Raw genomic sequence first — 21,388 nt, 5'->3', positions numbered from 1 at the left:
TGCTTTTTTTATAAACATTTTGGTAGAAGTCAGAGGATGATTGACAAAGACGTGGTTATTAGAGGTGCAAGGTGCATGGTACCATAGAGGTTAGGCTCAAAGCCTTAGGGCAAGGGGGGCATGACCCTCATTGAAACAAAGTGCATGAAGGCATAACATTTAGGACCTAAATATTTGACTCATAACTTACTGAACTATAATAATATATAAATAAACTAAATTTATTTAACCAAAAAAATATTATGGCTCCGCAATATGAATGAAACATGTTAGATACGGATTGCTTTGTGGAGTAGAGCGTTTAAAGAATTTCAGAATTTTGCAATATCGGATTTACTAAGGGATTGGTCTTTTGTCTTTTGTTGATATGATTAGGGAGTCGTTAATTTCTTTTGTAATTAGCGGATATCTTGTCCGCCTCTTGTAAGATCTTATTCTCGTATATATAAGATCTTATTTTGTAAAGCACGCACTTTACGGCCAAGGTGTCATTGGGCCTTAGCTTGTTTTCAGGGCCACGTGTGCTTTGCAATACTTTGAGCATAACTGCATGGGCCATTGGAATTTGGACATTTATTAACTATGAAATAATGAATGCAAAATGGATCCCAAAAGTAAACTCTTCTTTCACAGCCCACAGGTTATGTTTTGAATTTTTCTAGGGTCCTTATAAGACATATACACCAATCTTTTCCTATTCACCAAAGTAACAACAATGGATGGTCAATGGTGTAACTATTTGGGTCAATGGCAGGAATATTTACGTTTCAAAGGTGAGGTGAGGACTAAACAGTTACATCTATGCTGATATGAGTTCTTTATGAGCCCATGATACTTCATGAATCGATCAATCAATTAACATTCGATAATTATTACTGCTGACAGTTAAATTTTTTTATTGTTTTTGTGATATTTGATGCGGAGTGTCATTTTGTTACTGTTACAGTGCGTTGGTCATGATATAGACGATTTAGAGTATACACCAAAACCAGAATTTGAAGGGTATTTTAAAGTGACAAATGTGAAAGATGAGGTAAATATTGTTCTTCTCATACATTCTATTTTTTCTGGCAGACATTAAATTTTCTACTTTAAATGTCATTTTTATTACAGAAAGGACTTCTGGGGTTGTGGTTTTCCCATATGCAAGATGTGAAGCCTGGGATATATGTCACATACAATGGAGACTTCTTTGACTGGCCATTCTTGGAAAGGAGAGCAGCTCATCATGGTTACAAGATGAATGAGGTAGGTAACCAATTAACGCTACCACATCAAGTGTCCTGTGCTCTAGCCTATCGTTGCTAGTATGGTAGTGCCTTGTGCTTGTTATAATTAACCGTCAATGGAAGTTCCTTTATCATTAGTGTCCAGGCTACCTTTTAAGTTTTAACTTTAACATGACAGTTTTTTTGACAGGGTTGATATAGAGTTGGGAACATTATGACTTAATTTTCATGCTAGTGTTGTAGTCACCAAATGGGTAGTTTTCCTGCCATCACTTGGAATGTTTCTGGGTTGTACCCTCATGCTTAGTACAATTGAATAATATGGACTACTGTTTTGTCAACTATGTACCTCAGCATTAAGGGTACAAATTTAGTATGGACTACCGTTTTTTCACTTTTGCGGCTTCTGTCTAATCCATAAAAACAATTAACATGTTTGACAGAAATATGAAAACTGCTTATTTGTTTGGTTATATTGTCTTGGCGTTAAATGCATTTTCTAATTAGATCAAGTCTCGACTACTCCAGGTACTTATTCTCATTAGCTTGTCTACATTTTCATTTTTGTCAGACATCTGAGGATGCCAGTTTTGTTAATACAATATAAATTTAGTCCACCGAATCCATCCTGAATTATTTTTCTGTGCAGATGAAATTTTAACTTTGTCTTTTAAAAATTCTTTGTTTCACTTTTGAACCACAGGAACTTGGATTTGAGTGTGATAAAATTCAAGGTGAATGTCGTGCCAAATTTGCCTGCCATCTGGATTGTTTTGCTTGGGTGAAGCGTGACAGTTATCTTCCCCAAGGCAGCCAAGGGTTAAAGGTACAATTTTTGCTTCATGAACTTGTAATTGCTGGGTTTTAAGAGCTTACTTCATAGATTCTCAATTTTTTTTGTTATAGGAAACAGAGCTTAGTTTTCTTAAGTTATAAAATTGAAGATATTTCCTACTGGTGATTATGGCTGTCGTTTCCCGTTCTTTGTGATTAAATGTTTATTCTAAAATTTTTCCTGCAGACCACCATAATTTTTGAAGCACTTATTCTACAACATTTCCTTCTTAATCATAATAGAAACATAATGTCATACTCAAGGTTTCAATTAACAAACTGAAGAAACTGATAATTTTTAATCGAAAAAGAGCTAAAACTATGAGGTATTCGTTCTTGGTGAGGTCAGCAGTGTAAGGTATAATTATAAATAACAATTCATTTTTTCTGATCTTTACATTCAAGCATTTCTGGATTCATCTGTGGATCTAGTGAGATTGTGTGATTTCTTTTTGTGTTAGTGAACAAATTATTTATCCACTGCTTTCCTATATTGCAGGCTGTTACCAAGGCAAAATTAGGTTATGATCCGTTGGAGGTCAATCCTGAGGATATGGTTCGATTTGCCAAGGAAAGGCCCCAGGTATGATCTGTTCGACAATGGAAATCAACATATTGGTGTTTCTTCACTGAGAGATTCAATGATGATGAAGTACTTGAGTGGACGACTATGCCTTATAACCTGATGATGTTAGTAATAGTTAGCGGGGAAGGATAATGTTTTAGTTTTATGATTTTTGGTCAAGGGCAAAAGAAGTAGTCAATGCTTGTTGATCCAAAGAGTAACAGCACAAACAATTAGGGGTAAAAGTGGATGTATTTATGTAAGCTTTTGAAGGGGCTGTGTTTTAACTAACGACTCTTAGATTTCATTGAATCAAAGGCGGACAAAGTAACTCGTAGTTTGAACAACCAGTGTTTTTTGACTGCTAATCTAACGATTGTATATTCTTAATTTATTATTATAACCTATTTTTAATAGGAGTACTCCCTTTAAGGTTGAAAGAACATTATATTCATGTATAATATCTTCTCCAATCCAAAAGATGAGTTTTCTTATGGTACAGTAACTTGTACTTTCAAACTGATACTCCAACACTCAGATGCCGTGAACACGAAAATTTAATGCAAAATTTGAATTGAGGAGTTGATGACAGAAAATCATTGTTTTCTAAGAAATACTAATGAAAAAACTCTGTTTGAGTGTGATCTGGATCTACAATATTTTCCTTGTGACAGAAATAACATCGCCGTGAAAGGTGTCCACAGTATATGTACAGTTTATGTTGGTCCACACCAGCACTTTTCACAGTGATCAGATTTTCGTCTTAAGAGTACTTGTAAGGTTTACGGATTTTCAGCCTCCTGATATTTTAGGTTGATCAATTTGATTTGGGAGCCAAAACACTGCTTGCACCAAGTGCGCAGATAAACTGACTATTGACTATTGGGTTTTACCTCTCGTAGTAGGATCGAGGCATTTAATGTTTTTGGCCGCCAACAATTGGGTTAGCATATCTCATCAAGAATGCTGTTGCAAAATTAGTCACCTTCCATCTTTTTATATTGTTAAGAGCTAATTCTTCAGAGTTTGTTACTTGATGATATCTGATTGACATTTTTTACATTTAGTTAATTCATATCACAAAGTCTCTGTTTGTTAAGGATACTCTAACCACGCTCAAAATTCTTACTTTTTGCTATGACCATGCAGATGATGGCATCTTATTCTGTATCCGATGCTGTTGCAACTTACTACCTGTACATGACTTATGTTCACCCCTTCATTTTCTCCCTTGCTACTATAATACCTATGCCACCAGATGAGGTTCTAAGGAAAGGCAGTGGGACTCTCTGTGAAATGCTCCTCATGGTTCAGGTGGATGATTGGTGTGCTATACAAATGAATATGTGTTAAACCTTTTTATTTTGCCTTCTTTTCCTGATCGCTGTTCTACAAGTTGAAATCTCGATGGCATCAATATTTTTTCTTCTCATTTACTGCTTTTTTTACTTGCCTTCTCCCATGTCCTATCCTCATCAAACGTCCCAGAAGGGTAAAAATTGAAGGAGAAAAGGAGGAAAAATATGGCAAAAATGAAAAGATACAGCTGAATAAGAATCCTATAACCTCTCCAGTCCTTCCTCAATTAGGTTTATTGAAACATCAGTTATTTTTGTGTTTATCATTCTTGCAGGCGTACAAAGCAAATGTAATTTGTCCTAACAAACACCAATCGGATCCTGAGAAGTTCTACAATAATCAACTTCTCGAAAGTGAGACTTATATTGGGGGGCATGTGGAATGCTTGGAAAGTGGTGTTTTCAGATCTGATCTTCCAAGTAGTTTTAAACTTGATCCAACAGCATATGAAGTATGATTCGCATCTCCTCTATGATAGATATTCAAAATTCCATTGTGATTGAATTACTAATTTTTGAAGTTCACATCTATCAAAGGTTCTTAAAGCTCGATGAAAATTTAAAAAATCTTTGTAAATAGTTTTAAAATTATACATTTATGAAACTTATTTTATCTTTTGCATACTCCAGAGTCCAGTGGTGGTAAAGGTACTTTATGTAACATTCATGTGTTTTGCGTGTCTATCTTCTCAGTCTCAAATGGTTGGTCATCACATTACTGTATTTTTATAGTGTAAAATTACTGTACTAGTCAATTCAGAATCAGCGTATCTGGGTTTGTTCTGAAACCTTTTCCACCATGTTTTGGTGAGGGCTACAGTTTTTTATGGTGGAAATAGTGCACTTCGTACCAGTTATCAATATGTTTAATCTATAATTACCTCTTAATTTATTCGGGTAATTTTTTTTAAGGGAATGCATGCTTTAAAGCTACCGTGCTTTTTATTTTCCCTGGTTTATCTTTTCCTAACAGTTGGAATACTTTATCCTACAGCAACTACTTGATAACCTAGACCGTGACCTGCAATATGCTATTAGAGTGGAGGGAAAAATGAACTTGGAATCAGTTTTGAATTATGACGAGGTGAAGAATTCCATCATGGAAAAGGTACGGGTTAACCTTCATAATGTAAATAATTTCTGGTCAGCTCTTTGATAAATGTCTTATATATGTTTATACTTTACCTGTTTTTAGATTGCATGCTTTTTGGCCATATTCAATATACAGATTTGAAGTTGGCAACTGTTAACAATCAAAATAATATGTTAAGATCATAAGGATTTTTTCGTGATTTTGTAGATTCCATTGATTAGTGAAACTGTTAAGAAATGAGACTTAGACCTAACTCACCTCAAAAGCTAGCTCTCGAGGTGAGTTAGGCCCAAGTCAATTTCTAACATGGTATCAGAGCCGGGTTCCACTATGTGTTGGACTGCCCATAACTGGATATACCTGTCCCATAGTTGGGCCACCCGTTAATGTCTACACGTTCCAGTCATTTCATTTCTGGACGTGCGAGGGGTGTGTTGGTGTGTTTAGTTTGTCTCACATCGGTTGGCTAAATAACCTGGGAGCCCTTAATATAGACAAGAACAACCCTCACCTCTTGAGCTAGCTTTTGAGGTGAGTTAGACCCAAGTCAATTTCTAACAGACACTTGTTGTTATTGTTCATACGTACATGGAGATGAACATTGGGATTTAAAGTAAGAAAGAAAAATTAAAGTTCCTGAGCCATTTGGGCATTCTTATGTGTTATGTGTACCTAGTCTCACCGCATTTTGGCGATAGTTTAGCTTGGTATTGAAGCATTTACAGACTTTCTTTACTTTCATTTCATCAACACTGTGATATTTATTCTTTTCATTTTATATCTTTGTTTGCATGTTAAAATGGTGCATGTGACATACATTATTGGTTAAGGAATGATGTTTGTTTCCTTATTAACTAAGCGGTAGATGCAAGCTGTCGGTCACTTGAAGTACAAATCCTTAGTTTTCTCCTCGAAAACACTTCAGTTTCAAGCAAAACACTTCCTTTCATATTCGAGTTTAGAGGGACTTCTTGGTCATAACATTTGGCACTGGTAAGATTATGTGAATATGTGATTTGATTTTATGTATTATGATATGGACCCGATTAACAAACTCCCTTATGTATGTGAACTCCTCAGCAATGGGACTTACTTTTTGATATACACCTGGACCATGCTCTTATGCTATCCAAGTAACCATTTGCTACGACAGGATGGGTTGGCCTAGAAAGAGGTTCACACCACATGAATGCATGCGCTGTTTAGGTTGGGCGGTGATTGATGCTCCCAGTCTACAGGGGTTACAGGATAATTTATGGGCCAACTTATATTTTATATATCCTTCCTCTAGAAACTGTCGTTTGGGTCAAGGATATATTAACGAAAAGTCTGTATTTTATTAAATTAAAATGAAGGGTACACTATCTGATTTATACACTTTCAATCTATCTACAAAGAAATCTAATCCAGCCTATTTAAAATGAACTAGATAAACACTGATCTAGCTACCTAATAATTTAAATGCATAATCGTATATTCTATCTAATCTTCAAAACCTCCCCTCAAGTTGGGCTGTACATGTTGATCATCCTCAACTTGCAAACCAAGTTTTCAAAGTTAGGTCGATAAAAGTTCTTTGTTAAAATATCTGCAACTTGTAGCTGAGTAGGGTATGGTTCAGATTCACAATTCCTAGTCAATCTTTTCACTGATGAAGTGACAATCAACCTCAACGTGCTTGGTCCGATCATGATGAACTGGGTTCTTCCCAATGCTGATTGCAGCTTGATTGTCACATTTTAATTCCATCGACTGATGACCTTCCTGTAACTCCTTTAGTAATCTTTGGAGCCATATCTCTTCGCAAATCTCGTGAGCTAGATATTGCAGTACACGATACACAACCTCCGTATGTTCCTATGTAGGATTATTCATGAATCGACTGATGGAACTCACAACGAATCCGATGTCTGGCGTCACTCTGGCCGCATGTATAAGATATATCAGCTTGCCTACTAATCTTTGATATTTTCCTTTATCTACTAGAGACTATCATGTTTTATACATATCTACACATTTGGGTCCATAGGTGTATCCGTTGGTTTGCATCCCAACATGCCTGTTTCTTTCAAGAGATCTAAGACATTTTCTTTGGGAGATTGAGATTCCACACATTGATCTAGCCACTTCTATGCCTGGAAAATATTTCAAGTGTCATATATCTTTCATCTCAAATTCTTTTGAGAGCAACAATTTCACATGCACCGTTTCATCCTCATGGTTCCCAGTAAGAACAATGTCATCAAAGTATATAATGATAATAACAACTTTACCTTCTTTGGAGTGTTTGACAAAGAGTGTATGGTCAGATTGACTCCGTGTGTACCCATCTCCTTTTAACACATTGGTGAATTCGTGAAACCAGGCTCGAAGTGATTGTTTCAGACCATACTGTGACTTTTTCAGCCTACATACTTTGTTGATACTGGTTTTTGATTCAAATCCTGGTGGTATATCCATGTGTACTTGTTCTTCAGGTTCTCCGTTTAGGAGTGCATTTTTGACATCCATGTTATCAGCGAGTAATCTAGATTTGCAGCAATTGTTAAGAGAACACAGACGGTATTGAGTCTCGCCACATGGGCGAATGTTTATTGATAATCAATCCCATATGCTTGAGTACACCCTTTTGCTACCAATCATGTTTTAAATCTCTCAATGCTTCCATCAGCTTTATGCTTAACTTTGAAAATCCATTTGCACCCCAACAGTTATTTTTCCAGTAGGAAGTTCAGTGATTTGCCAAGTATTGTTCTTCACAAGTGCTCGTATTTCATCAAGGTGGTCTTCCATTTTGGATCTTGGAGAGCGTCAGTGATGTTTGATGGGACTTGTACCTGGTCTAAACTAGATACAAAAGCTCTATGCGCCGGTGATAAGTGATCAAGAGAACAAAATGATTTATAGGGTGCCGAGTGCAACCTCTGAATCCTTTCCTTAGTGCAATGCTCATTTTAAAGATCATGTTCAATCATAGGCGAGTCAGAGCACCGTGTACCTTGATTATTTTCGGCTGTGAAGAAATGTTATTGGTTGGCTATTCTCGTGCCGGGTCCTGATGACTCCTAAGGTGAAGTGGCCTTCTGCGAGAATAAAGATAATGAGGGTCAAAGGATGGGGCAGGAGGATCGGGATGAGAATGGGATTCACCTGGTATGTTGGTGTTGGCTGACCTGAGTGCTGGTTGAGGCTGGGAGTCACGTGGTGTATTGGTGTGGATTTACTCGAGTGCTCGTTGAGGCTGAAAGTCACATGGTGTGTGATTTGATTTGGGGAATGGTACTGTTGTCTGTTGGAGTGATGAGATCCCAATTGAGAGGTTCATGTAGAGAATGCTCCTACTGAACCGAGGAATTAAGGAAAAAGGGTTCGGCCTCGACAAATATGATATCCACGGAAGTATAGAATTTTTTCGTAACAGGGGATTCTGAAGCTGAAGGAATCTGCCCGAATAATATGTGGAGGAGATCAATTTGTTCCTTCATGAAAGGCAGTGGATCAGACGATGAAGTACCAGCTACAGCAGTAGCGTTGGCACGATGATCACGCGAAGGCTTCCAATCAGCGAGCTGGCCACGAATTCTCCAGCAGGTCTCAAGGTTATGGTTTGGTTTTCTGCACTTTGGACACCAGAGGCGGCCGTGGCCAAATTTGTCCTTGTTAAATCTCGGGATTTGCAAATTCCACATGTCATTGGTTGTTTGATGATCAACAGTACCCTGGCGCTCAGTTGCAAACTTGCAATGGCTGAACCATCCGAGACAGAGGAATTTAGCGATGGTCTCGACATAACCTTTCTGCGGCTTTCTTCCTGTCGAACAATGGAGAAGGCAGCGCGGTGGTGTATTGCCAAGAATGCGCCCCCGGACATCATCGAGTGTGCTGTTAACCATTTCTGTTCTACAATAAATTTATAGATTTGTTCATCATCTGTACACTTCCAATCGTAGACTTCGAACAAGTCCAGCTGTTGCCAAAGACGGGTGAGGCAAGTGAAGTAGGCAGCTACAGTTGTGTCGCCTTCGCGTAAGTCATGGAGAATAATTTCTGTTGCAAAAAGTTAAGCAGTATTGTCCTTGCATGAGCAAGTGTGACGAGCAGCTTCCCAAATTTCTTTCGCTGTGGAGTAAACCAGAAAATTTTCATCGACTTCAGGGGTTAATAACGAGCAGCTTTCCAATTTTCTTAGGATGATTCCAATTTCCATGTATTGCAATTTAATCACGCAAGCTATAACTGTCCACCACTCTATTGTAGTGATTTTGTTAATTTATAATTTATAATAAATAAAAATTGCAATCATTCAGCCCTTTGGGTGTGCATCTTTGAGCTTAAGCAGTGCCATAGGACGACAAAGCTCTTCTATGTTATATCTATCTCCTTTCACTATCTTAATTCATGTAAAAATTTAGCCAAGTATGCATACAGATATGCAAGGCAGGCTCCTGGAGAACTAGTGATAAAACCAATAGACTCGTAATATTTGTGTGTACTGCATGCTCAATCTGTTGGATGTGAAGCCTGGTCATGAGAAATAGAGAAAATTATAGATGTCTAGTAGGGTTGCACTTATCTTTCTCAACTGAAGGATGCAGGCGTATTGCAATACCTCATCAAGTATATTATTATATCTGTCTTCCCTCAATACTGACTTGCATTACTGTGTAAGATATTAATCATTGCATTATTGTGCTTTCTGTGGTTTTCTGACTGGTATGTGCAAGAGATGATTTCTTCAAAATATACCATTGAACCAATTTGCCTAGCATGTATCAATGTAACTTGTTGTAAAACTTGCAATGTTTTATTTCTTGTGCACATCAACATGCAGCTTATGAGATTGCGAGACGAGCCTATACGTGAAGAGTGCCCTCTCATTTATCATCTTGATGTTGCTGCAATGTATCCAAACATCATTTTGACGAATAGGCTTCAGGTACTCTTCATCTGGTGCATATCTTCTAATGAAACATTATTTATTGTGAACTTTTAAGTATTATTTACGTTAAAGAGGATATTAACGGGGCCAACATATAAAATCAAGGTTGATTACGGTTTTATGATACTATGACCTATTTGGGTGTCCAGTCCCTCTGTTTTGTATCATTAAAAGCATGTAATATCTTGTTAGCTAGTATTGAAATAGGGTGTTGATTATTGATACTTGTACGTACAAAGAACATAAACCTAAATTCTTCGCAAGTGAGTTATCTTCTGAATTTTCAAGCTCCGAATTCTCTTGTATCTGTAAATGGCTTTAAACTTTTAGTTTGTGTTCTAGGAGAGCATTTAATGGTAATATCTCTTATGCTATTGTTAAATTGGACTTCATGTTTGATCAGACACAAAAAAGTTACGTCGGGATTCCTTTTGAATTGGGTAATGCAAATGTGATCTTCAGAATAGTGTTCTTGGGGAGTTAGGTATCAGTGGCTTCAGCCTGTGAGCCAATAGGCTTGACCACTCTCCTGTTATTCATTTTGGGGTTCAAGTCTATGTTTGAGATGCCAAGAGATGGATTAAATTTCTCTTTGTTCAAGATTTTGAACTTTGCATCGAGAGTCAAGATCGAATGAAGCAATGGCCAGAATTATAGATTCGAGTTATTTATTTTTTGCCGGTTTTCTTCATATTAATTGCATTCTCAAATATTTCACTTGCGCTGACATTTTCTTAATTAATCATCATTAGAAACATTCAGTTGTTGATGAAGATATAATTTCAGACCTCTGTACTATTAACCTGAGTATGTGCTCCTTCCTATTTCCAGCCACCATCAATAGTTACGGATGAAGTATGCACTGCATGTGATTTTAATCGTCCAGGCAAAAACTGTCTCCGGAAGCTTGAGTGGGTTTGGCGTGGGGAAACATATACGGCTAAGAGGAGGTTGGATTTCATGGTCTATTGCCTTTGCGACATTTGATGTGAGACTTTTACTGAAATACATATATTCATCAAGTTTTTGGCATTAACATGACCACAGTGACTACTACCATCTGAAGAGACAAATCGAGTCTGAGCTTGTAGATAGCATGAATGGGCAATTATCGAAATCTTTCCTTGAGCTGCCCAAAGCAGACCAACAAGTGAAGCTCAAAGAGCGGCTGAAGAAATATTGCCAAAAGGTTAAGTGTTCTTCTTCCTCCTTTATCTTGTGAAAAAAAGTGTCTTGGATAAAGTTTACAGGGTTGTTCTTCCCTTTTCCTAGGCATACAAAAGAGTACTTGATAAGCCCGTTACTGAACTCCGTGAAGCAGGGATCTGCATGCGCGAAAACCCTTTTTACGTCGATACTGTTCGCAGGTAAGCATCTAGAATTTCATCACTCTTTTTGCCGGTATAATACATATTTTCAAACCTATTGTCCAGAAAACTGCTCAAATGTCCTAATTTAAGTTGATAAACTCATGCCAAGTCATCTCATTAGTAATTTTCCTCTTTGTCTCTCTTCCCCGCTAAAGTTTTCGAGATAGAAGGTATGAATACAAAGGCCTCAATAAAGTTTGGAAGGGAAAGCTATCTGAAGCCAAGGCCAGTGGGAATTCTATTAAAATACAGGAAGCACAAGTATCTCTTCCTCTCTCTTCTCTCCTATGTAGAGAAAAAGGTCACATTATTATGAGTAAATTATGTAGAAGAATTTACAATTTTTACAGGACATGGTGGTCCTCTATGATTCGTTGCAACTGGCCCATAAGTGCATCCTCAACTCCTTTTATGGATATGTGATGCGCAAGTATGTACTATGAACTACCACCATCTTTCGTACTTTTGGTCCGTAGCAAATATTTTTGACATACTAAAATCTTTAAATTTACAGGGGTGCAAGATGGTACTCGATGGAAATGGCTGGAGTTGTGACATATACTGGTGCAAAAATCATTCAGAATGCTCGTTTGCTAGTTGAAAGAATAGGAAGGCCATTGGAATTAGACACAGATGGTATCTGGTGTGCATTACCTGGTTCATTCCCTGAGAACTACACATTCAAGTCTAAGTATATAGATTTTTCCCTTTTTTTGTTTCTTTTGTTGCTTTTTTCTTTTTGGGTAAAATATTGTTGTTTTTGTATCTTTAAAGCCAAATATGCTTGATTCTTCAATCATGGTGCATTTAAATAGTTGTGGGCATGTTGTAGAATAAAACTTGGTAAGGTATTTTTAGACAATAAACATATTTTCCAATTGTTTTCATGTTATCAAGAGGTTCTGATGATCTTCTTTGAAATTTATGCATCAGAGACTCAAAGAAGTTAACCATATCATATCCTTGTGTCATGCTTAACGTTGATGTGGCTAGGAACAATACCAACGATCAATACCAGGTTGTCTAATGAACCTTTGCTATATTTCTGTATCATCCATCCTCAGATTAATTATGACTCTGCACTTTATTGGTTTGTCTTAAATTTTGTGCATCAGAAAAAAAAAAATAAATCATACGAATGAGAAACTAAGAACTACTGTTTCTCGCAGACACTACAAGATTCTTTTCGCAAGACCTACATGACACATAGTGAGTGCTCAATTGAGTTTGAAGTTGATGGTCCGTATAAGGTATTGCAGCTGGGCCTCACTCAAGCATTTGGAAACTATATTAATTTTTCATGTGATTGACACTTCTGATTGGCTGGTTTCTTTGGTGATACTAAATTTTCGAGCCTTGTGTTTTAATTTTGATGTTCTTAAACATGAATTTAGGCAATGATTCTTCCGGCTTCCAAGGAAGAAGGGATATTGATAAAAAAACGTTATGCTGTTTTTAACGATGATGGTACCCTGGCAGAACTGAAAGGTTTTGAAATCAAAAGAAGAGGTGAGCTAAAGCTCATCAAAGTTTTCCAGGTAGTCCCGTGGATACTTATCCCTTTCTCGAAATTCAAGAAGTGAATTTTTTCTGCATCAAAAAGTGACATTTTGTGAGTTGTAACTGTTGAGATAAATGAGAGGGCTTCTGACTTGCATTTTTGTTAGAAAGTCCTTGATTTCAGCTGGGGATGCCACTTGACTTACTGTTTATTCAACGTAAAACAATCTAAGGAGTGGAGGCCAGGGGCCAGACTTCTATTATACAAATTGCCACCAAAAACTATGCAATTACTATCACGTATTTTTGGCATATAAATTGGAGTGAAATGTTCTTTTTTCATGTGTCACTTGCATTGTTCTCTTGCAGGCTGAGCTATTCGATAAGTTTCTACATGGAGAAACATTGGAGGAATGCTATTCAGTTGTTGCTTCTGTTGCAAATCGTTGGCTTGATCTTCTTGACGTATGATGCTTAGTCCTACTTGAGCTTGTTCTAGTTTTCTGATTTCGAATGTTTGCAACATCACGCGCTAATCAATACTAGTGTTGTTTTTCAAGTACCATTTATATATAATTATCTTACTTGAAGAGGCTGGAACTTTAATTGAGTGCCTCTATCTATTTTTTTTCCTTTGTATATTTTGCATACGATTGGGAATTTTATGTGAAAGGAGTTGGGTTTGAGCATATACTGAAGTGTATAATAGGATTTCATGAAGTATATAGTAAAATGATCCAACAATTTGATACTCTTCAAAGAGAATATAAGCATCAATTTTAAAAGCTGCAAGTGCAATCTTTGTAATTGCCAGTGAATCAATTGCACCAGTTACTGAAAGTCGATATTTACAGCGAAGTTACACTGGTATTTATAATATTTTATAAATTCAGAATCAAGGACAAGACATTGCAGACAGTGAATTACTAGATTTTATATCCGAATCAAGCACAATGAGCAAGTCTTTGGCAGACTATGGCGAACAAAAGTCATGTGCGGTGACCACTGCGAAACGTCTAGCAGATTTTCTTGGAGATGCTATGGTTAAAGATAAAGGATTGCTCTGCCAGTATATCGTTGCATGTGAACCAAAGGTACAAAGTTATCTGAGGTGTAGTAAACTAAAGGATTTCTGCTTCTAGATTCCAATTGACATGTCAAACTAATATTGCCTAAGAAAGTACTTGATTGGATTGTCACCAATTATCAATCATTCACCAGTTGCTTTTTTTATGGTATGAAATAAAAATCTGTTGTCTCCTCAAGCAGATGTTGGTGAGTTTGTTTGTTGTAGAATTCAATATACCTCTTTGAGTTTCATTTGAGGAATTTCCACAACATTAGTGAGTTTTAGAAAAAAGTCGACAACCTCCCACAAGTTAGTTTCTAATTACTTTTTCATCTCTATTTGTTCGAAATTAAATATATTATTTATTTTTTTAAAAATAAAAAATGCAGTTAATTAAGATAGGTAAATGATTCTCTTTTTTTTTTAATGATTCTTATAATGCCAATGTCTAACACTTCGTACTTTAAGTCAAAATTACCAACAACTATTGAAGAATAAAATCAGAATGGAAAAACTAACAGGTTATCCAATAGTTTTTGGACTAGTGAGAAATGCGGGAGTGTTATTTTATTCTTTTTAATATTAAATTTATATTTTGTTTGTCAAATGGAAATGTATTTGAATGCTGAACGCATCTCATATTGTTGGAGATTTCTTGGGTGTATTTTTATACTGCTTGGCTGTTTTGGGGCCAACTGGCTTTTAAACTAGGTTGTTAAATGTTATGGAAAAATGACTCCTGTATTCAATTCAGATATGACAGACGATTGAAGTGTCACTTTTATAACATTTTACACCTGGAAGATTATGAACGATGTGGACTATTGGTATTAGACATTGTTGTGCCACTTTAACCTTATAATACGTGTCTGACATTTGTCAATTTCATGTTTCTCGTGTTATTTATGCTCTATCCCGGTACTTTTCTTCAAGTAGATGTTGATATTATTTCACTCATGGTTTCTTCTATTTCAATCCATTTTTTGAACCTTAAGACTATTTCATCCTACATTGAGCAGGGGACCCCGGTAAGTGAGCGTGCTGTTCCTGTTGCAATTTTTGAAACTGAAGCTGGTGAGTTTGGTAGCAGCTTTCTCATAATTTTTTCTTCAACAGTCATTGCATGCATCAAGTTATGTATGATAATGTTTCCTTTCACAAATTCACCGTGGCCTTTCAGAAATTATGAAGTTCTATGTGAAAAAGTGGTGCAAAGTCTCATCAGATGTTGGTATTCGGTCCATTATTGATTGGTCCTACTACAAACAAAGGCTTAGCTCTGCAATTCAAAAAATTATAACAATTCCTGCTGCAATGCAGAAGGTGGAGATGCTGTTTATTAATTGACTATCACTTACTGCAATTTTCTGGTTCCTCATGTGGAGTTGCTCATTTGTCAGGTTGCAAATCCTGTCCCAAGGGTGGTTCATCCTGATTGGTTGCACAAAAAGGTTCGTGAAAAAGAGGAGAAATTTCGCCAACGAAAGTTGATTGATATTTTCAGTTCACGAAGGAGGGATGAGGCTGCAAGAATGGATAGCGATCCCTTTGCAGATAAGAGTAATGTTACAGACATGGAAGACTTTAGGAACGCTGAAAAAGCACCTCTTGTTGGTCCACAACCTATTGTTTGCACTTATGGAACCAATCACAAACCACATCAAGTCAAAACAGGTCAACCAGTAGAAAGTTCAAGGCTACATGATCGTATTGAAAGTGGGCATAAGCACTTACAGCAATTGTTTCAAAATGATTTGGAGGAGAATATTGACAGCAATGAAGATTATCTAGGTTGGCTCGAATTAAGGAAAAGAAAGTGGAGAGAGACACGAGAGAAAAGGAAGCGTCAAAGGTACTTCTACACAGACTTTATTACTTCGATTGAAGTTTATAGTTGCTGCATGGGGAGGGGGCAGGGATATCATGTTTGATGGGTGCAGCATCATTCGTATGTATTGAGTCAGTTCAAGTAAATTAACGACATCAGAGAATCTTTCATTATTTCCTTTTTTTTTTTTCAGTTATTGCCACGCCACTCGTTGGTGTTCATCCTTGCAATGTTTGTTCCTATAAAGACCTTGCTGTTAATTGTGTTGGTTGTTGTAATAATCACCATGGGATCTGTTAAAATGGCAGGTTGAACCTGGTTAATGGTACTGATATATTGAGCATTCCCAATCACAAACGAACTCAAGGCAGATTTGGAGTCAATTCTTATTTCCAAAGACACGACTTAGCACTTACCCGCTGCCATTGGCAGGTGATAAAGTTAATAGGAATTTAAATACATTGTTTTTTGGCTTCTAATTTTGTATCTTAATATGCTGCATCTACCGTGAAATAAATCTGTATCATTTTTTTCATCTCAGATTATTCAGCTTGCAGCAGGTTCACAGCATGGCCAATTTTTTGCTTGGGTAGTTGTAGAAGGAACAATGCACAAGATTCCCATATTTGTTCCCAGAGTATTTTATCTGAATTCCAAAGCTCCTGTAACAGAAGAATTCCCTGGAAGGCGTGTGAATAAGATTCTTCCTCATGGACGACGAAGTCACAACCTGATTGAGGCACTTCTCTTATTTCTTACATGATAATTATGTCTAGCTCATTTGGATCAGGAGTTTTGTGATTTTTTATTGTTTAAATTGTTTCTCTACAAAGGTTAAAATTGATGAGGACCACTTTAGGGCCGAAAGCAAGAAATTGGCAGCTCATCTTGCAGATCCTGAAGTCGAGGTATATTTTCTACCCTTGATAATGTGTAGCAGAAAACCTTTAATATCTTTTCTGATTCTTTATGTGGCTGACTGGCTGTAACTTGGAATATAGTAAATATTTTAGTTATTCACTTAGAAAACTTGTCTCATGCTGTGGTCCAATTAGATCTACTATAGTAATCCTCCAATGTTATTCAGAGATATTTATCAAAGGTCCACCTCAAAGTGTAACCGAATCATCCAGTCAATTAATAACCAAAGCACAACCACCATGAGATTTACATCATTCTTTCTCTGATGTGATTTTTCTCACATCAACGTGTCACATTAGTGTAAAATGCTATGGCTAATTTTCTCATTTTGCAATCCCGTATAACTGAAGCTTGAAAGAATTGTATCTACCTTCCGAGTTTGGTATGTGGTGTGACCCTTGAGTCGTAAGACAGAGGCAGTGCAGGGGTCATTGTGTTTTTGTCTAATTTGTTATGGTCATGACCTCACTCAAGAATAAACCATAATATGACTATGCACATCTTTTTCGCGTCATTTACAAAGGAGATTGAGGGAATGACCCTCACTATCAGATCAACTGTTTCCTCAGCATCAGGAAAATAACTGTTTTCGCATTGAAGCTTTGACCTTATTCCTCTATAGTGTGAATTATTATTATTATTATTATTATTATGAAGTAAAATACATTCCAATAACCTTGACAAATTACATCAGTTCGGACGTTAGTGTCAATAAACATAGGAATACAATATACAAAATCCACACTAGATTTCCTAAAAACTAAAGAGCATACTGGGCCAAAGCGTGAGCTACCGTATTAGCAAGTCTACGACAAAAAATAATGGTACTCCCAAAATGAGGTTGGCAGAGCTTTACTATACGATCAACCAAGGGAGCTTCAGGGGCTCTTGGGGCAGGGTACTTAACAGCTTTAACAACATTGCTTGCATCCATTTCTAAAATCCAAGGCTTATTAAACAGTTGATTAGCCACGAGACACGCGTGAATTTCCACAAGATGTGGGGTGAAATGGCCATTAAGTTAATGAGTACTAGCAAAAGTGACAGCTCCGATTTCGTCCCTCCCAACTACACCAACTCCATAATGATCAGAGCCGATTCTGATTGCAGCATCCACATTGATCAAACCTGGAGGGGGAGCATACCAAGTGGAACTAATGTGAGTTAATGATGGGCCTTTACTTAACATGACTTGTGCTAAAGTAAATGCTCCCCGCAATATATTGGCAATCTCCCGAACTTCCTTAGCCTCCAGCACCTTCTTATCATACAGGAACTTGTTACAAGCATACCAAATGCTCCATGCTCACATGCAAAAGCCTCCACATCCTTTGGTCTCCCATTCTCCACCACCCAATGTTGTAAATGGCGGGAGGCGGTGCCTCGGCTGCTTAGGCGGTTGAAATTTTTTAGCAATATTTTATAGGTAATTATATATAATCATGCAATGGCGGTTGAATTTTTTTAGCAATATTTTATAAGTAATTATATATAATCGTGCAATGCAATTACAAATAGTCATAATTTTTTTTATGTAATATATGTAATTAAATAATGTTTATGCGTAAAGAAGCTTTATATCTAAACAAAGTGCAAATAAATATACTAAATGCAAACTAATAAGATAATTAAGGTGGTGGCTGATGGGCGACAGAGGCGGCGAACGGCTGGAGGCGGTTTGAGGCAGGTGGTGGCTGATGGTGGGGGACACTTGAAACCAAAATTAAATACAAAAGAGGGTGAGATGTGTTTTTATTATATCTAGGGTATTTTAAATTGATTGACTTTGACTGGTTTTTAAAATTATTTGACTTTGATAATTGACTGGAATTTTAAAATCATTCGCCTCCTCGCCCGCCTCAGCCATCTCGACCGCCGGATGGCCTCGGGCCGCCTACTGAGACCGTCTTAGACAAAGGCGAGGCGGTTGAGGGCCGCGGTGCCTAGGCGGCCGCCTTGACCGTCATTTAGAACACTGCCACCACCCAACAAAACAGGTCAAAAAGCCTACCTCTCTTAAAAGAATTTAAGAGGGGCCAAATAGCAGATAAAGACCATACCTCTTGTGCTTTGATGCAAGACCAGATTGCATGAGTACTATCCTCGAAATTGCATGAACAACGAGGGCATAAGGGATTGATTTCGAATTTTTGAGTTGCCAAATTCCCAGTAGCAGGGATAGCATCAAGTAATGCACGCCAAATGTGGATCTTGACCTTTGAAGGGATTTTCAGCTTCCATAAATGCCCAAAGTGTTTCAGTCTCATTCTAGAATGTCCTATATTGCTGTCCCGATCAAATTCTAAAGCCAACCTCTACCCAGATTATTTTTGGAGTAATTAGTATGTTTTTTCTTATTATAGTATACATCACATATTTTCATGATGGTGGTTAGCAACAGGCCATCTTTTGCATTTCATCTTAATGCAAAAATGGCTTGTTGAATATTACTGAAATATACTCTTACAACTTGCTCCATTATTATCTCTTGAATCCTTTCACATGTGATAATACTCTAAAACTTTGATAGGGAATATACGAAACAAAGATCCCACTGGAGTTCAACGCCATCCTTCAGATTGGCTGTGTCTGTAAAGTGGATAAGTCAGCAAAAAAGCGAAATTTCCAGGATGGTTGGAGTGTGAATGAATTGCATATGAAGACAACAACCGAATGCCCATACCTGGAACAGTCAGTTCCTTTCTTCTACTTGTATCATAGGTACCATGTTTGCTTGACTCAATACTCAACTTTTCTGGTACAAGACTATAATCCCAGGTTGAAGTGTAAAGAAGGCGTTGCTATTCATTTGATTCTGTACATCATTTTGTTGCATTATATGTTTAACACCTAATATTCTCACTTTCTGCAGCATTTCTGATGGCCGAGCTATGTTCGTTGTATATTTTCCTGTATCAAGCCAAATTTTTGTTGTGGTTGCTAGTCCTTTCCTAAGTAAGGAGTTATCAACTCAAATTCTTGAAAGGCAATTTCGTGAATCTACCCAAGCGTCATCTTTTCAACCTCCCATGCCAAATGAAAGAATTACTTTCAAGGTAAATTAACCAGGTAATAAATATAATTTCTTATCTAATATTGCACTTCTATTTTCATTTCTTTGAATTTTCCATGATTTAGGTGGATTACACAGGCAATGTAAAGGATGCTCAAATGACCTTGCAGAGGATAATAACTGAATATAGGTGTTTCTTCCACTTTTTCAATATCTTATTATTTACCTGTCAAAATTCGGTGGCACTTTGTTTGGATGCTTCTTTCATAGTTTGCTATGTTTTTCTCTGAGTAATAATCTTAACTCATCTTTGAGGAGACTTTGTCACTCTTCTACTTCTATTAAGATAATTTTGCCATTTAAACCAATAACATAGGTGAACTTCTGAGTTCTGATGGCCGTATGAAATATGGATAATACAAAGTGGTAAGTTTCTGAAATTTTTAATGCTTGCATGGATCTTAAGAGCAAAATTTTTGAAGGATGCAGCCATAGTTGTCAAAGGCGAGCGCCTTGAGGCGAGAGGCACCAAACGAAGCCCTTGCGCCTGGGATTATCCCAGGCGCAGCGATTCACTAACGCCTGGGCTCGCCTTTGAAGCCCACTGAGGTGTGCTTTAAGCGCGCCTCAGTTCTTTTTCTGTTTTTTATAATTTTTTTTGTGTTTTAAATTTTAAGATAAGAAAGGAAAGTCTATCAAACCCTAGAATAAAATAAATGGGCCTAAGGAAAGTCATATATTTTCCCTTTTTTAATTTAAAGAACATTTAATTGAGGTTCTATTTCCCAAAATATTCAAAAATTACATTTATAGATAGATTGATAACAACTATAAACTAGGATCTAAATTGTCAATCTGTCTTAAACTAGAATCTAAATTGATTGACGGGACAAATTAGTAGAGAAAATCCCTACACTTATTATGGTAAAAAAGAAAACTAAAAGTAAAGAAAAAATCTGCTAGTGATAGCAGATTTCTTAACTACACACAACATCCTAAAAATAATATATCAGTATTTTAGATTAGAAAAGTAAAAGTAACGCATAAATATACGAATAATGAAAGATTTTCTTACTGCATTATCAAAATATATGTACTTTACTATGAAATAGCAGTAATAGATAAATATTTTTTGTGATATGATATATTTTTGCTTAGATTAATTATTTCAATAATAGTTTTTTGTTATATAATAGCATTAAATAAATATATTTTTCTGAAAAATTAATATTGCGCCTTGCTTCGATAAGGCGCGCGCCAAGCCTTGCGCCTTAGTGCGCCTTGCTCCTTTAAAAACTATGGATGCAGCAGTGGGAGATGTAAATTGGCTACATTTTTTTATATGTTGTGCTTGCGCTATTATTTATTGCTATCAACTACTAGAAAGAGGTGTGTGAAATGGAATGCACCTGTTGATAACAGATACTTGATCGAGTTTCAGAAACCTTGTATATTGAATAGGTTTGTAAGTTTTATTTACAAGTAGCCCTGCTACCCTCATGGAATGGAAAAGTGACCTAATCATCCCATTTGAATTTATGATTGGCATTCAAAATGCAATATGTTTATTAAAAACTCGAATGGAAAACCATGCTCAAATAATTGGATTGGTCTTGGGAGGACATATGCCATTGGTTGCTATCCCTTGTTTTTGTGTAATTCCATGCAT

The 21,388-nt window shown here is 36.7% G+C and overlaps 1 protein-coding gene across 1 annotated transcript in view; it reads left to right on the top strand.

The window, feature by feature from the left end:
* Positions 1-21,388, top strand: part of LOC140884011 (DNA polymerase epsilon catalytic subunit A-like) — a 31,739-nt gene that overhangs the window by 1,881 nt on the left and 8,470 nt on the right. The window contains exons 8-35 of the mRNA XM_073290671.1: positions 947-1,033; positions 1,114-1,248; positions 1,933-2,055; positions 2,563-2,646; positions 3,778-3,942; positions 4,262-4,438; positions 4,981-5,094; positions 9,911-10,015; positions 10,850-10,968; positions 11,066-11,207; positions 11,291-11,385; positions 11,544-11,649; positions 11,739-11,818; positions 11,903-12,079; positions 12,322-12,406; positions 12,558-12,638; positions 12,783-12,926; positions 13,258-13,353; positions 13,782-13,982; positions 14,977-15,031; positions 15,138-15,280; positions 15,358-15,809; positions 16,094-16,217; positions 16,327-16,524; positions 16,619-16,693; positions 19,237-19,427; positions 19,579-19,762; positions 19,845-19,909. Of these exons, the coding sequence (XP_073146772.1) occupies positions 947-1,033; positions 1,114-1,248; positions 1,933-2,055; positions 2,563-2,646; positions 3,778-3,942; positions 4,262-4,438; positions 4,981-5,094; positions 9,911-10,015; positions 10,850-10,968; positions 11,066-11,207; positions 11,291-11,385; positions 11,544-11,649; positions 11,739-11,818; positions 11,903-12,079; positions 12,322-12,406; positions 12,558-12,638; positions 12,783-12,926; positions 13,258-13,353; positions 13,782-13,982; positions 14,977-15,031; positions 15,138-15,280; positions 15,358-15,809; positions 16,094-16,217; positions 16,327-16,524; positions 16,619-16,693; positions 19,237-19,427; positions 19,579-19,762; positions 19,845-19,909 (3,803 nt within the window). The remainder of the gene's footprint in view (positions 1-946; positions 1,034-1,113; positions 1,249-1,932; positions 2,056-2,562; positions 2,647-3,777; positions 3,943-4,261; positions 4,439-4,980; positions 5,095-9,910; positions 10,016-10,849; positions 10,969-11,065; positions 11,208-11,290; positions 11,386-11,543; positions 11,650-11,738; positions 11,819-11,902; positions 12,080-12,321; positions 12,407-12,557; positions 12,639-12,782; positions 12,927-13,257; positions 13,354-13,781; positions 13,983-14,976; positions 15,032-15,137; positions 15,281-15,357; positions 15,810-16,093; positions 16,218-16,326; positions 16,525-16,618; positions 16,694-19,236; positions 19,428-19,578; positions 19,763-19,844; positions 19,910-21,388) is intronic.

The sequence above is a fragment of the Henckelia pumila genome, chromosome 2 (genome assembly GCF_033568475.1).
Source record: "Henckelia pumila isolate YLH828 chromosome 2, ASM3356847v2, whole genome shotgun sequence".
Lineage (NCBI taxonomy): Eukaryota > Viridiplantae > Streptophyta > Magnoliopsida > Lamiales > Gesneriaceae > Henckelia > Henckelia pumila.
The sequence above is the reverse complement of the archived record's forward strand: the minus strand, read 5'-3'. Positions and strand labels throughout refer to the sequence as shown.